Here is a 13,264-nt window from a genome sequence, read left to right on the forward strand (position 1 = left end):
GGGAACCCGAGGGGGCTGAAACCCTGGAAAACTTCTGCTGGTGGCAGCGAAATAAGATCCAAGCTGGGTATAAGCTTGGGAAGGTTCACAGTAAGCACCCAGATTTTGTACGCTAAAGTCCAGATTTGGGACAGACGTTTACCACAAACCCAATATGGAAAAACCAAAGACGACTCCATTAAGTGCACTAGGGAACTTACTATCACCAATAACAACAAAGAGTCCTGTGGCACCTCAGAGATTAACAAATTTATTTGGGAATAAACTTTTGTGGGTTTTAGCCCACAAAAGCTTATGCCCAAATAAATGTGTTAGTCTCTAAGGTGCCACAAGGACTCCTCACTGGTTTTGCTAATACAGACTAACACGATAATTGGTGTGAAAGGCACAAAGATGGTATGGTGATGGGTGACAGTACACAAACCTAAAGGTAAACAAATAGATACAGTTAGACAATGCCCTTGGAGCCCAATAACCTCTACATCCAAAACCATGTAACGATTTCACTTAAATATGCTTGTCCATAAAAAAACATGCTAACTGATTTCTTATGCCCTCCTTGCTGAAACATGTCAACCATGGAACAAAGCTCCCTTCTGTCTTTCATATAGTAACACAATGTTTTACAAGGAGAGGTTGGTTTTCCTGCAAAATCTCTTCCCTGATATTAAGAAACCCAAGAGCATCATTGGATGCTTAACAGCAGCCGAGTTATAGGAAAACACGAACTTGTAACCTCAGACAACGGTCAGGATCCATGTATCACAGGTGACTGGGGGTCATCAGAGACATAAAACCTCCAGTCTGCCTCGAACAGAGAGGGCCTGCACATTACTGGTAATTGCAGGCAGGCTTAATACTATGGAATATTTTAAAAAACCTTGCGATTTTGGTGCCTGGTAGAAAATGGATTAAAAGCCTTCAGAGAGACTTCGCCATCCCTCCCATGAAGAAAGGACCTGAGGGAGGAAGGAACAGGCCAAAGTGAATCCAGGATGACCTTTTTTCTATAGCCCTCTGCTCCACAGCTGATCTTCAAGCTCTTGGCATTTCTATGCCTTTGACCCAGCAGACAAGCAACAATACCATCCACGTTGAAGACTGCTTGCGCTTGATGCACAAATCAAATCTTGTCCCTCAGAGGAGCTTTTAAAATTCCTGGTATTTCTATTGGGGAAAAAAAGTCAACCAAGTTTGAGATCTCTATCCATATCGCCACATGACCCTTGACCATGAAGACCTGGTACTCCAGTTTAAAGATAGCAGCTGTGATTCGGAGATCCCTTTACTCAGTACCCACTGATGTCATTGATCAAAATTCTAAGAGCTGTGGGAATTCTGCACATTAAAAAAAATCAAGACCCATGAGTGAGAATTCTCCCAGGTGGTATCTTTAGGAAGAATTCTGTTTAATTAGTTCTGCCACCCCTAGGCAATCATGCTAGTCTGTACCTCTCTGTCAGTCCTCTCTGATACACCCTGGCATAAGACGACACTCTACTCCTCACTCTTTCTCCCCAGTTCCTAAGGAGCAGCAACTCAGAGGCCACTTCACTTTGTAATTCCCTCCAGCCTGTGAGAAGCCTAGTAATTCAGGGATTACTCCGTTCTTGGTCCCCCCTCACTTTCTGTGAACAACCTTGTAACTCCAGTCACTCTTTCTCCCAGCCCCTCTAATAAAAAACCCAGGAGCACCTGGACCGTTCTGCTCCTTTCCTCTCACTTCTCCTTCAGAAGAGCCAGCAGCTCCTCAATCACACTCACTAGGTTAACATTTTCACTCACCGTGGAAAAGTGAATTCAGTAAATTTACAGCTGTAATCTGCTAACCCCTTTACAACAGAAAAATAAGACAATACTCTGCATGCCTTTCTTCCTGGAATAACACTCGACAGAAAAGTATTTTCTTCTTACCAGAACTGGGCATATGGTTCACTCTAGGTGGATTTAGCAGCTCTACTGGCTGATCTCGACCAGAAAGTCCATCTGGAAAACACAAAAAGGATTTGACATTATCACCTGTTTGCGAAATGTCTAAAGTAGTTCAATTAACCAAAGTTACTAACAGAGCCAGCACTAGGGGTATGCAGACTAAGCAATTGCTTAGGACCCCTAGCAGCTCAAGGGTCAGGGGGTGGGAGGCAGCTGTTAATCATAAGCATGTGTTTGGAAGGGGGCAAAAATATTCCTGCTTAGGGCCCACAATGGGCTCGCACCACCACCTCTGGTCACTAACTAATCATCAATGCAAAGGAAACAAATACCAATATCACAAATCACTTTAAACAAGGATGCTCTAAAGTCAGTACCATAACAATCACTATATACCAAGCCAGAAAACAGGAAACATACTGTAGTCTCTTCAGCTTTGGTTTTTATTTAGTATTTAGTTGTAGTTGTCAGAATTCCGAGAGCCTTACTTGTCAGTCTTGCTACTAAAAAGGTACAGTAAATAAGTCCTATCATTGACTAAATAAATGGCTATTTATTTTTCTGTTTAACAACAGCATGGTGAGGTTGCTAACAGAAACACAGACCTGGGAGGCACATTCTAAGAACAGCTGTAATATGCTGAAGAGATGGTAAAAAACACAGAGTGCAGTGCAGCAGATTAAAATGCACAGACATGCCTCATGCACCTTGTTTTGCAGTGGTTTGGATTTCAGAAAAGGCACTTCAAAAAAAGACAAACAACCCACATTTATTTTGTACAGTACGTAGAGGTCCATCTTGTTAAAGCATTTTTCTATTTTAAAGATTACATCGTCCATACAAAACAAGTTGAGGTAGAATGTCACACCAGACTTCTTGACTTTTGCCCAAGAATGAAAGAGCAAACACTTAAAAGTATTTGTTGACCATGCAACTATGGCCCACACCAACTTCCCCCACTTTTTTTTTTTGTTTGTTAATTCTTCTCCTACATCCTGCTGTCTTTTACCTTCTAAAGTCATGTGAATCAAGTTATATACAGTTCTAGAAAAACATCAAAACCGGTACCCTGTCTCTCACAGTCAAATCAAAAGACAGCACCGAGTTTATCATTTACATTTTAATGTTTTTTCATTACTTAAATACTGGCTCATCTTTTCTGCTTATTTTCTCTACTCCAAAAAGTTTGAAGAGAAAATGTAATTAAATGTCCTATCTGTTGTGTGCATCAATTGTCTCTTAGTAGCACTTCCGATTTGGTAAAACCTCAGGTACAATATATCAATAAAATGAGCTGTGTCATGAGCTTTTCTTTTCAAATGGTAGCAAATATTGCCCCTCGAACACGCGCCAGTTAAACGGTTTGGATGTTCGTTTTTATTAAAGGAAATAGGATAGCCAGTAAAATAATGGATGATCCCACAGCTGAAGTGGAACGAATATGAGAGACTTGTCTGTAAGAAATTGGTGTTTGGCTGAGGACTAGGTTCTGCTGAGGGTTAATCTGGACAGCTAATACTAAACTGGAAGAAGGAACTGGAAGAACTGGCTAAACTTATATCAACATTATTAACAGGTGGTGTATAATCATTTGTGAACCAAGCTCACAACTTTGTGGCTTTATTAGAACAAAGGTTACACAGCAAAGAGCCCACTGTCCCATCCGTACTTAATAAGAAGAGTGCAACTTTTTGTTTGGGATGTGGCACTTGGTACACTTATCTATGCATTTGTCACCTTACCATTAGACTACTGTAATACTATTTAGGGCTACACCTAAAATTATTCAGAAGCAGACCACGCTCCAGAATGCAGTAACTCACATATAAGCAAAGCTTTGCACTAGGAATACATGTATTCTGCAAGCTTTCTGTAGGTTTCCAGGTGGCATTCAGGGAACTAGTCTTAATTATTTGGATCTGGGTTACCAGAGTACTACACTGCCATAGCTTTAATCATCGGAAATGTTAAAAGTAATCTCTCTATATACAGAAGAGGGTGCTTGTGGCAGAGGGTTCTCTGTGAGAGCCTCCTGTCTCTGGAAGGACTTCTCCCCACCCCTTTACTCTGCAGGGGTGGGGAACGTTTTTCCTATCGGGGCCCACTGACCCATAGAAAATATCAGTCATGGGCCACACATAGCCCCACTGGAGAGCGCAGAGGCTCGGGGCTTCCCCTAGGCTCCGTTGTGGAGACAGAAATGAGAGGTTCAGGATGCAGGAGGGAGCTCCGGGGTGGGACCAAGGGGTTTGGAGTGCAGGAGCGGGCTCAGAACTTGGGCAGGGGGTTGGGGTATGGGCTCCGGCCAGGCGCCGCTTACCTCAGGTGGCTCCCGATCAGCGCAGGGCTAAGACACACACCCCCCTCCACCACCCTGACCCCGTGCCACTCCTGGAAGCGGCCACGATATGGCCAGGTGGCTCTGCACAATGTGTGCTGTCCTTGCCCACTGGAGCCACCCCTGCAGTTCCCATTGGCCTGGACCCGCGGCCAATGGGAGCTGTGAGGACAGCACCTACAGGTGGGGGTAGGCACACACAGACTTGAAGCTTTCTTGATCGCCCCTGCGCTTAGGGGCCGCTGACCAATCAGCCTGGCACCCTAGCTTCCCCCCACAGCAGGGTAAACTGGCACTTGTGGCTCCAGCCCCATGTGGGGGCGCTGAGGCTCAGGGCTTCCGGCCCATGGCACGGAGACTTGCCACGGGCTGTATGAAATTAAGCAGGAGGCCAGATCCAGCCCTCAGGCTGGAGGTTCTCCACCCCTGGTCTAGAGTTTCAGCACTGGAGACATGCTGATCTTTAGCAGGGTATTTGGGGAATGGATGGAATTACAATTAGCCACAGTTATTTACTGGCATAAGATAGTTACAGTCTGGGGCCAGCTCAGATTGTAATTGTATGGATTCTGGCTATTGACTTAAAAAGTTTAGGATTTTTTATTATTGTGAATGTTCAGTTTTAGAAGGGCTGCCTGATCTTGTGATGGATATTTCTAGTATCTTTTTAGAAATCGAAATAAGAAAAATGCCCAAATAATTGAATTTTCAAAAAGCCACATATCAAAACAATTAAACCTTTTTGTTTACTCTTTTTTTATTCAGCCTCAATAATATGCTCAGTTCAGTACACGAGAAAATTTGTTTTAAAAACCTCTTCCTTAAAACACTGAAATCTGAAGAGACAGGAGTATAGTGAGTAAGCCAGAGTTTTTGTTTTTATAAGTTATGAAATCACTATTTCGCATGGAAGGCAGTGCGTTACTAAGAGACATTTTCATGGAGAGGACCGTAGGTTTGCTACCACTTAGACGTACATATGTTTGATTCTGAAACATACCTTATTGAGATCCAACTCAAAGTTTCAGAAACCAATCTAGAGTTCACCAACACTTTTAAACAATTAAAAAAGATTAAAAATATGACATTTTTGAAATTTCAAAAAATCCTATTTCCTCCCCTCAAACAGAACAAAATAAAAACAAAAACACCACAGATGCTCTAGTAGTGTACTCCCTGCTGCTTCCCCCTCTCCAGCCCACTCATAGCTCCCAATGTACCAGAGACATCGAGGCCTTGACAGGGGACAGTACAAATATTAACAAATGTGAAGAATACTGAAGTGATGCTATGATGAGGGAGAAGAGGCTTTTCAACTCACTAGTCCTACAGTATCTAGACAGGAGCCTCATGACAGTATTTTTTTTAAATTGAATTGGCTGAAACCATATAACCTAGACTACACTTACTTTTCTCACTGCTCCCATAGAAAGAAAACTGCAGTAAAAAACGCTAGCACCAGAGACCAGACCGCCAATAACACACATGAAATGAACACGACATATATACAAAATCCTATTCTGTTGATGCTTTATTTGCCTCCATTTTAACATTAATTGTTGAAATAGATTGTTGGGGAATACACCAGATTCTCCCCACTTTAGTTCCTGGAAGTAACATTCTCCCTCTTTGTTCCTATCAGCCCTCATCTGATCACCTGGAAGGCATTCTAGAATTCCTTTATTTTAACTGGGATTAAATTTACAGGAAGGGTTGTTTCAATGGTTATTTTAGCTAGCTTGCTGGTTGGCGAGTACCTGGGATGGAAATGACGCAATTTAATTATTATGAACTGTATATTAAGTTATGACACAGGCACCTAAAGCAGATAGATAGATATTTCTGTATGGGTCTTAAGCAATAAAATGTTCAGTTTACATGCCTATACACCTCTACCCCAATCTAACGTGACCCAATATAACAAGAATTCGGATACAACACAGTAAAGCAGCGCGCCGGGGGGCAGGGCTGCGCACTCTGGCAGATCAAAGCAAGTTTGATATAACACGGTTTCACCTATAACATGGTAAGATCTTTTGGCTCTCAAGGACAGCGTTATATCGAGGTAGAGGTGTATTTGATCTAATTCTCTTGCTAAAAGGGTTAGCATAGAGAAAAGTGTAATCACCATGCTTAGAAAATGTAGAGTCTACTTTCTTTCCCGTAACTTCACTGCCCATGACATGGGCTGTTCTCTAACAGATCATGACTACAACAAGGAACTTCCTCCCCAGGTTCTAAGCACCGAGCTCTCTCCCTTTCCTCTTATACGAATCTCTTTACTTCCCATTTTTTAAAGTACATCTGCAGGGTCTTAATGAAGGAAACCCAAGGGAAGACTGCAGAACCTTACACACAAATGTCATACCAGAGGACAACAGCATGTCCATTTTACAGACTTCCAGACTGAAGACCCCCCAGAGAAGTGTCTGCTTCGCTGAGTGGCAAGGAGACTGATGATCTGGCAATACTCTGAACACTTCTCCCTGTCAGCATGACATTGAGACTCTGAGGGAGGAGGAGCCCTTGTGCTTGAAGATGAAAAGGAAGAACCCAGTCACAATGGATCAGGATCATCTCCATGAGTTTTAACTCAATATTGCAATTCAATTTTAACATCAAAGCAAGGGTATGGATAATATGCAATGGGATGATGATCAAAACAACGTCAATGACAGTCAAAACAAAGAAAGTTCTCATATATTAACTAATCTTCTGCTCACTGCTTTATAGGAGTAAGGTATCTCCCAGGCAATTAATTTCTCATAAAAAGCAAAATCGTTTTTTTCACCTGGAGTTTTGGTGTTGCCTAGCACTGTTATTACCTGAACAGGCCAGGCAAAGCAGAAATCCTTCTTTTCCACATCTGCCATAACCCAACAATTAAAAAGATTAGTTGAACACAATTCAGCTCTTGCCAGGACATTCTAAAAATCACTATTTTAAATCAGCAGGCAAGCACAAATCTGGTCTGCCTGGGGAAATCCGTTTTAGTAGTAAGACAAAGATACCATAGAAAGCTAAGTTTTGGGACCAAATAGCAATCCAGAATCTGAGGACATTTTCTTTCAAAATTAAAATCATAAAAATACATACTGTCAATGCATTTGCTACAGTAGGAATTAACATTAATACTCAGTAAAATCTGTAATGTTACATCCAAAATACACATGAAAGAGTTTGGTCATGTATCACTACAAGTTAGCTGCTGTATATTAACCACCGTTATAAAACTGAATAAAAAAATAGAAAAGTCAGGAGTCACTTCCCAAAAGCAACTACATTCCCTTAAAGAGATACTTAGGAGTTTCCAAAAAGCAGCTCAGGAAAACATATCTAACAAGCAGTACAAAAGCTACTCTGATCTATTGGTCAGGGTTTCCACAATTTTTGCTATGAAGATTAAAATTCCACACAATGTTATTAAGCATGCATGTCTATTGCTATTAGAATACTGGAAGACCATTATTTTAAAATATTTTTAAAAACAAAGTTACCATGCTTGAAAGAAGAGGTTTTTTTAACCATAACTGCCAAATCAAGTCAGATTTTCACCAGATAACAAAAGACCATATATCCAGTTTAAGAGCTCTCTTCCCTGCAAAATGTCAACATTCTTCCCCCTTCTTCTGGAGTGCTAGAGGAGAAAATTCCTGAATTGTCTTCACTCTCAAGAAAAGATTTAATCATAGCTGAGCAAACTTTCAATTTTTTATTTATTTATTTTTAAAGAAAGGCAGCAAAAGAAATCATTCTGCCAACAGCAAATCTAGTGAAAGGCCACGTCTACACTACGGGATAAAATCGAATTTGCTAAAATCGGTTTTATAAAACTAATATTATAATTTCGATTTCATGCGGCCACACTAGGCACAGTTTAGTGGTGAATTCGGCGTTGTGCCGTCCTTTGCGCTCCGGCAGGCTAACGTTCGGGATCTTCTGAAGCGTCCTGCAATTTGTGGGTAAAAGCACTCATCCGTAGCCTATCCATAGGTTCCGCGCTCCAGTATCCCCCGCCCCCTTGCGAATTCAGGGTTTCGAATCTAAAATAATTGATACAAGCGGCGGGCGGGATGACCGGGAGTGCTGGGGTAGAATGTCGCTCACTCATTCTTCCTCCGGGGAAAACATTCAGACTGACAAATTTCCATATTCACGCCGTTTTCCCGTGGCAATTGCCCTGGCAGAGCCATAGACACGGCAACCACATGAGAGCCCGTTGTTTCAGTTTATGTTTTTTTACTTTTTGGGGCACCGTAATGGTTTGTACTGGAATGCCGCAGAGGAGAGAGGGCGATACTGTTCCAGCGGCTACACAGCGCACTTCACTTGCTTTTTGCCAATGATAGCCCATAAGAGATGGTTACCGGCGGTCGTTTCGTGTACCGTCTACGTGCGGGAGAGAAAACTGGCAATGGAGATGACGGTATAATACTCTCCCTCTTCTTGTCACTGTCCACTATGCTTATCATGTAGTTGCCCCTGGCTTGAAATCGGGGCCGGGCTGCGCTACGGGGCGCAACGCAAAAGCAAAATTGGGATTGACTCACTTGGGGACTGAGCTCATCCACTCCCTTATGCGTTTCTTAGTTCTATAAAAATAGATCGTCCTGCCTTGAATACAGGGGCGGCAGAGTGCATTAGGGACAGTTGCTTACCCAGCAAGCACAGTTGCTCGTGTCGAGTATTCACAGGAGGGTTGCCCCGATGCAACAACCCCAACCCATTTGCTGTCCCTCCTTTCCCCAAACCTTCCTGGGTACCTGTGGCAGTTGTCCCCCCCCTTTTTGTGTCATGAAGTTCATAAAGGAATGCCGGAGATAAGAAACAGATGTTAGTGAGATACTAAAGATGAGGGGGAGGCAGCCTCCGGGGGGCTATGACAGTTCCAGGCAGTACAGAGAAATCTTTCTCTTTTAAACAGGCGGAGAACGGGAGGAGGAGGCCTGATTGAAGCTCGAGCCCCCCAGTTGCCTATGATGAAGACAGTTTACCAGTTCCTTTCTTACCATCTACTGGTTGATTAACTGTGGTTTATTTCATTCCATTTACCCATGCTGCCCCCTGCCCCCCCTCACCTTAGCCACCAGTGATCACTCACTTGACTTATTCAACTACTATATCATCTCATATTTACCATTCTACCACCATTGATATATATCTGATACTCTCCTTCAACTCTCATCCCATCCTCTTCTACCACATCAATTCTACTACGTACACATTATTGTTACACTAAAACTAATTCATAATATACTTTCTTTCCCTTTTCTTTCACTTATGTTCGTTTAGAATACTACTATAAGCTATTCCTAACACTTCCATACATTCAATATATACAACCTACATTACATTCTCTCATCAATTAACTGTAATCCGATATGTTAATATTGAATTTAGCGCTACTCCTCTCGTCGGGGTGGAGTACAGAAATCGATTTAAAGAGCCCTTTATATCGATATAAAGGGCGTTGAAGTGTCGACGGGTACAGCGTTAAATCGATTTAACGCTCTTTAAATCGATTTAAACACGTAGTGTAGACCAGGCCAAAGTTTGAGAAAGCTATGAGCAACTGAAAAAAGTGCCGTTGGAAGAGGACTGATTAGGCAACCTTACAGCTGTGACTAGAAACTTTAGGTATATTAGAGAAAAAACTATAAAATGTTTTTTAAAATAAAAAGTGTGATAACAGCCAATACAACATATGTTGTGCTACCACACTGAAAATAAGTTGGCAGTCTTGATGGAATTTTACTTCAGGTCCTGAATAAAAAAAGCCCTTTCTTTGCTCCTGCTGAGCTGCATTCCCTTCTTACCATGGTTACTTGAGACGTTCAGTTCATAATTCTGATGACGTGTATTTGACCTTTACAATACACAAGAAATGCTTTTACACAGTGTTTTATGCCAACATTCACGAATAAGCGAAGAGATGAGACATTCTGGATTGAAAAATGATAAAATGAATAAAATTAGTTTCTGTTACCAAAATTTCAAAGACATTTTAGCTCTTTCTCCCCAGCCACCCAAATAAACAAATACAATCAGATTAATTAAGGCAAATTTAACTGCAGGGAAAAAAGAGTAGATATTTCTCCAGGCTGTTTTACCAAGTCACCTGTACTGCACCAGTTTCTCTGTCCTCTCTTTCCTTGTGTGTCCTCCAGGAGCGGGAGCCACAGGGGAGTAATTAGGTGAGATTGCAGTCAACCGCACCATCCCTGACACCGACAGCCTGCTGCGCCCGGACATCGTCGTCACGGACGAGGAGCGGAAAAAGATCATACTCGTCGACGTGACGATCCCATTCGAGAACAGGACCCCGGCATTCCGCGAAGCCCAAGCCTGCAAACTCGAAAAATACGCCCCCTTGACTGACACCCTGCGGGCCAAGGGTTACGAAGTTTACACCGACGCCCTGATCGTCGAGGCGCTAGGTGCCTGGGACCCCTGTAATGAACGTGTACTTAGGCCCTGTGGGGTAGGCCGTCGCTATGCGCGACTCATGAGACGTTTGATGGTCTCGGACACTATTCGGTGGTCTAGGGACATTTACACCGAGCACATCACCAGCCACTACCAATACCAGGAGTGAGCCGGTGTGGCCTCGTGAGCCCGCAAGGGGAGGAGACCTTTAAACCCCCCCTACTGGACTATATCTCCTGAGCCTTGAACCCACCGAACTGGATTCCACCGTGTGCGGGTCATCTTGTCCCCATTACCCGGCCCGCTTACTCATACTCATGACTGCGTGTAACCCATTGTATGAGCGATGTACCCTCACTGCTTCCTTACTATATCTCGATCCCACCCACTGTACACCCCGCATTGGGGACATTGCAGACTGTATGTATTATATGCTAACCAATACCCAAATACCAGCATCCCCCTATACTCTGTATGTTACCCCCAATGACCAACAACTGATGCATCAAACTCTTTGTATCATCTTTATTTAAATATTCTCATGGCAAAGTTACACATCCCAGAAAAACATGGAGGGGAGGAGATACAATAAGTGATGTCTTATGTGACAGACTAAATAACAGAGCAGAGTGTACTCAGTTTGATGTTGGCTATGACCCTGCTAGCAGGTAGGGGATCTTGGGGGACAACTACTGCACTGGTGGGGTGCAAAATAAACTTTATTAAGAAAATGCAAAAACAGGGAAAATTCAATATTGAGGAGTATGGGTTTGTTAAGGTAGACAATTGAGGAGGAGTTTCTTTTAGTAAATAGATAGGGGTTTCAATAGTGGGGTACAATACAGTTGGTAACCAATGGACACTGAAGGTATAAATGTAACAGGTAGCTAACAATTTCTTAGTAAAGGGTGTGTCACAGCAGCATATAACCAACTAAACAGTTATGGGGAAAATGTGTTAAATAACCAACAACTCTAGTAAAATGTGAGGTGTGTTAGAGAGAAAAAAGGGTAACCAATGGGGTTTTATGCTAGAGTTCAGTAATACAATTGAGGTTTGGCAGCAGTAGGAGAGGATAAACACGTGGGAAGGGATTACAAAGAGAGAGAGAGAGAGAGAAAGGCAGCGGTAGAGGGATGAGGTTGGGGGATGGGGAAGAGGATCACGTGGTGGAGCAGGGAGCAGAGGAGATTTAACTCAGGAAGACATGGAGAGCAGACAGGCTGCAAGAAACAAGCAGAGAGACGCAATGAGTGACTGGGAAGCTGGGGAGGGAGACATGGCAAGCTCGGGCGGGTTACGGGCAGTGGGACAGACTTAACCATAATTATACAGAAAACAGCAAAATCTTATTTATGATCTAACTTAACCAAGACTACACAAATTAGCAAGTAACGAACACAATGGCAACAATTTTTTAAACCTAACTTACAGAGCACAACAAAACAATTCCTCTAAACCTAACTTAACCACAGCATGCAAAATGAAATTACAATTATCTAGCTAAGAAGCCTGATTCTAATAGGTGCACCTTACACACTGCCGCAATACTTTGATGCGGAGGGGGACATTTCCAGCAGGTTCCAGAGGGCAGAGTGGTGTGTGCCCACGGTACAGCCCGGGGGTGGGGGTGTTTAACTAGGGTGGCTGCAGCAGTGGGGGGCTGCAAGCTGGCAGCCCAGGATACAGTCCAGGAAGGCACAGCTTGAGCGGCACAGGCTTATTTTTTTTTTTTTTTACAGCCAAAGGCGCTGCGGAACAAGAAACAGATTATAGATACCGACCAAGAGAGTTAGCTTTGGGTCCGTGCTTGGGAAACAAGGCCAGCAGCTTAGGACAGGGGAGTCTGCAAGAGAGCTCTTACCAATCCCAGGACAGCAGCAAACACAGAACAGGAACAGCAGTGAGCATCGTAGGATGGAGAGAGGACTTGATTCACTTTCAAAATCAGTAGATCTCCAGGCACAAATTCATTGTTCGTGGAGGCGAGTTTGGAAAACGATCGGTATGCTCAAAAACAAGTGAGAGCGAGGAAGGGCCCCCCAAGACTGCCTGCTGATCCAGACCAGGTGTGCAAAGCAAGGCCTTCTCCGAGGATCACTGATTCAGGAAATGTCTGGTTTTATAAGGATAAACTCAGGCAGTTTCCAAAACCAGTAACTTTTTGATGGGCTCCTCTTGAGTACAAGGGTGAGCGGAGGAGGAGCCAGGGGAGAAGCTGCAGGAGTAAGGCATAGGGGTTCAAGCCTGGGATGTTCTGAGCCACAGGCTAATGAACCATATGCTTAAATTATGACCACTTCAGGTATCTTGCATTTACTGTGCAGCGCCCCCCACACCGAGCCTGGTCTGACACAAGAACCACAAGAAGCAAGAAGCCCACTCCTAGGGCAGGAGGCCGTTTGTCATAGAGTTAGATAGTAAGGGTTAAATAGTTTCTTCGTGTTTACCTGTATAAGGGTGACAAGGGAAACGAAACACCTGACCAGAGGACAATCAGAGAACGGATTTTTTAAAATCGGGGCGGGAATTGGGTACTCTGCAGTCTTTTAGTTTCTCTCCGGCTAT

General features: G+C 43.2%; 1 protein-coding gene across 10 annotated transcripts in view; it reads right to left on the reverse strand.

Moving 5' to 3' along the window:
- The window catches only part of HDAC4 (histone deacetylase 4), a 494,934-nt gene that overhangs the window by 308,609 nt on the left and 173,061 nt on the right, over nt 1-13,264 (reverse strand). For 9 of the 10 annotated variants that reach the window (XM_075069863.1, XM_075069860.1, XM_075069862.1 and 6 more), the window contains exon 3: nt 1,915-1,986. The exons of the other annotated variant lie outside the window; for it this stretch is intronic. In XM_075069863.1, coding sequence (XP_074925964.1) covers nt 1,915-1,986 — 72 coding nt within the window. The remainder of the gene's footprint in view (nt 1-1,914; nt 1,987-13,264) is intronic. 10 annotated transcript variants of the gene reach the window in all.

The sequence above is a fragment of the Chelonoidis abingdonii genome, chromosome 10, assembly GCF_003597395.2.
Source record: "Chelonoidis abingdonii isolate Lonesome George chromosome 10, CheloAbing_2.0, whole genome shotgun sequence".
Classification (NCBI taxonomy): domain Eukaryota; kingdom Metazoa; phylum Chordata; order Testudines; family Testudinidae; genus Chelonoidis; species Chelonoidis abingdonii.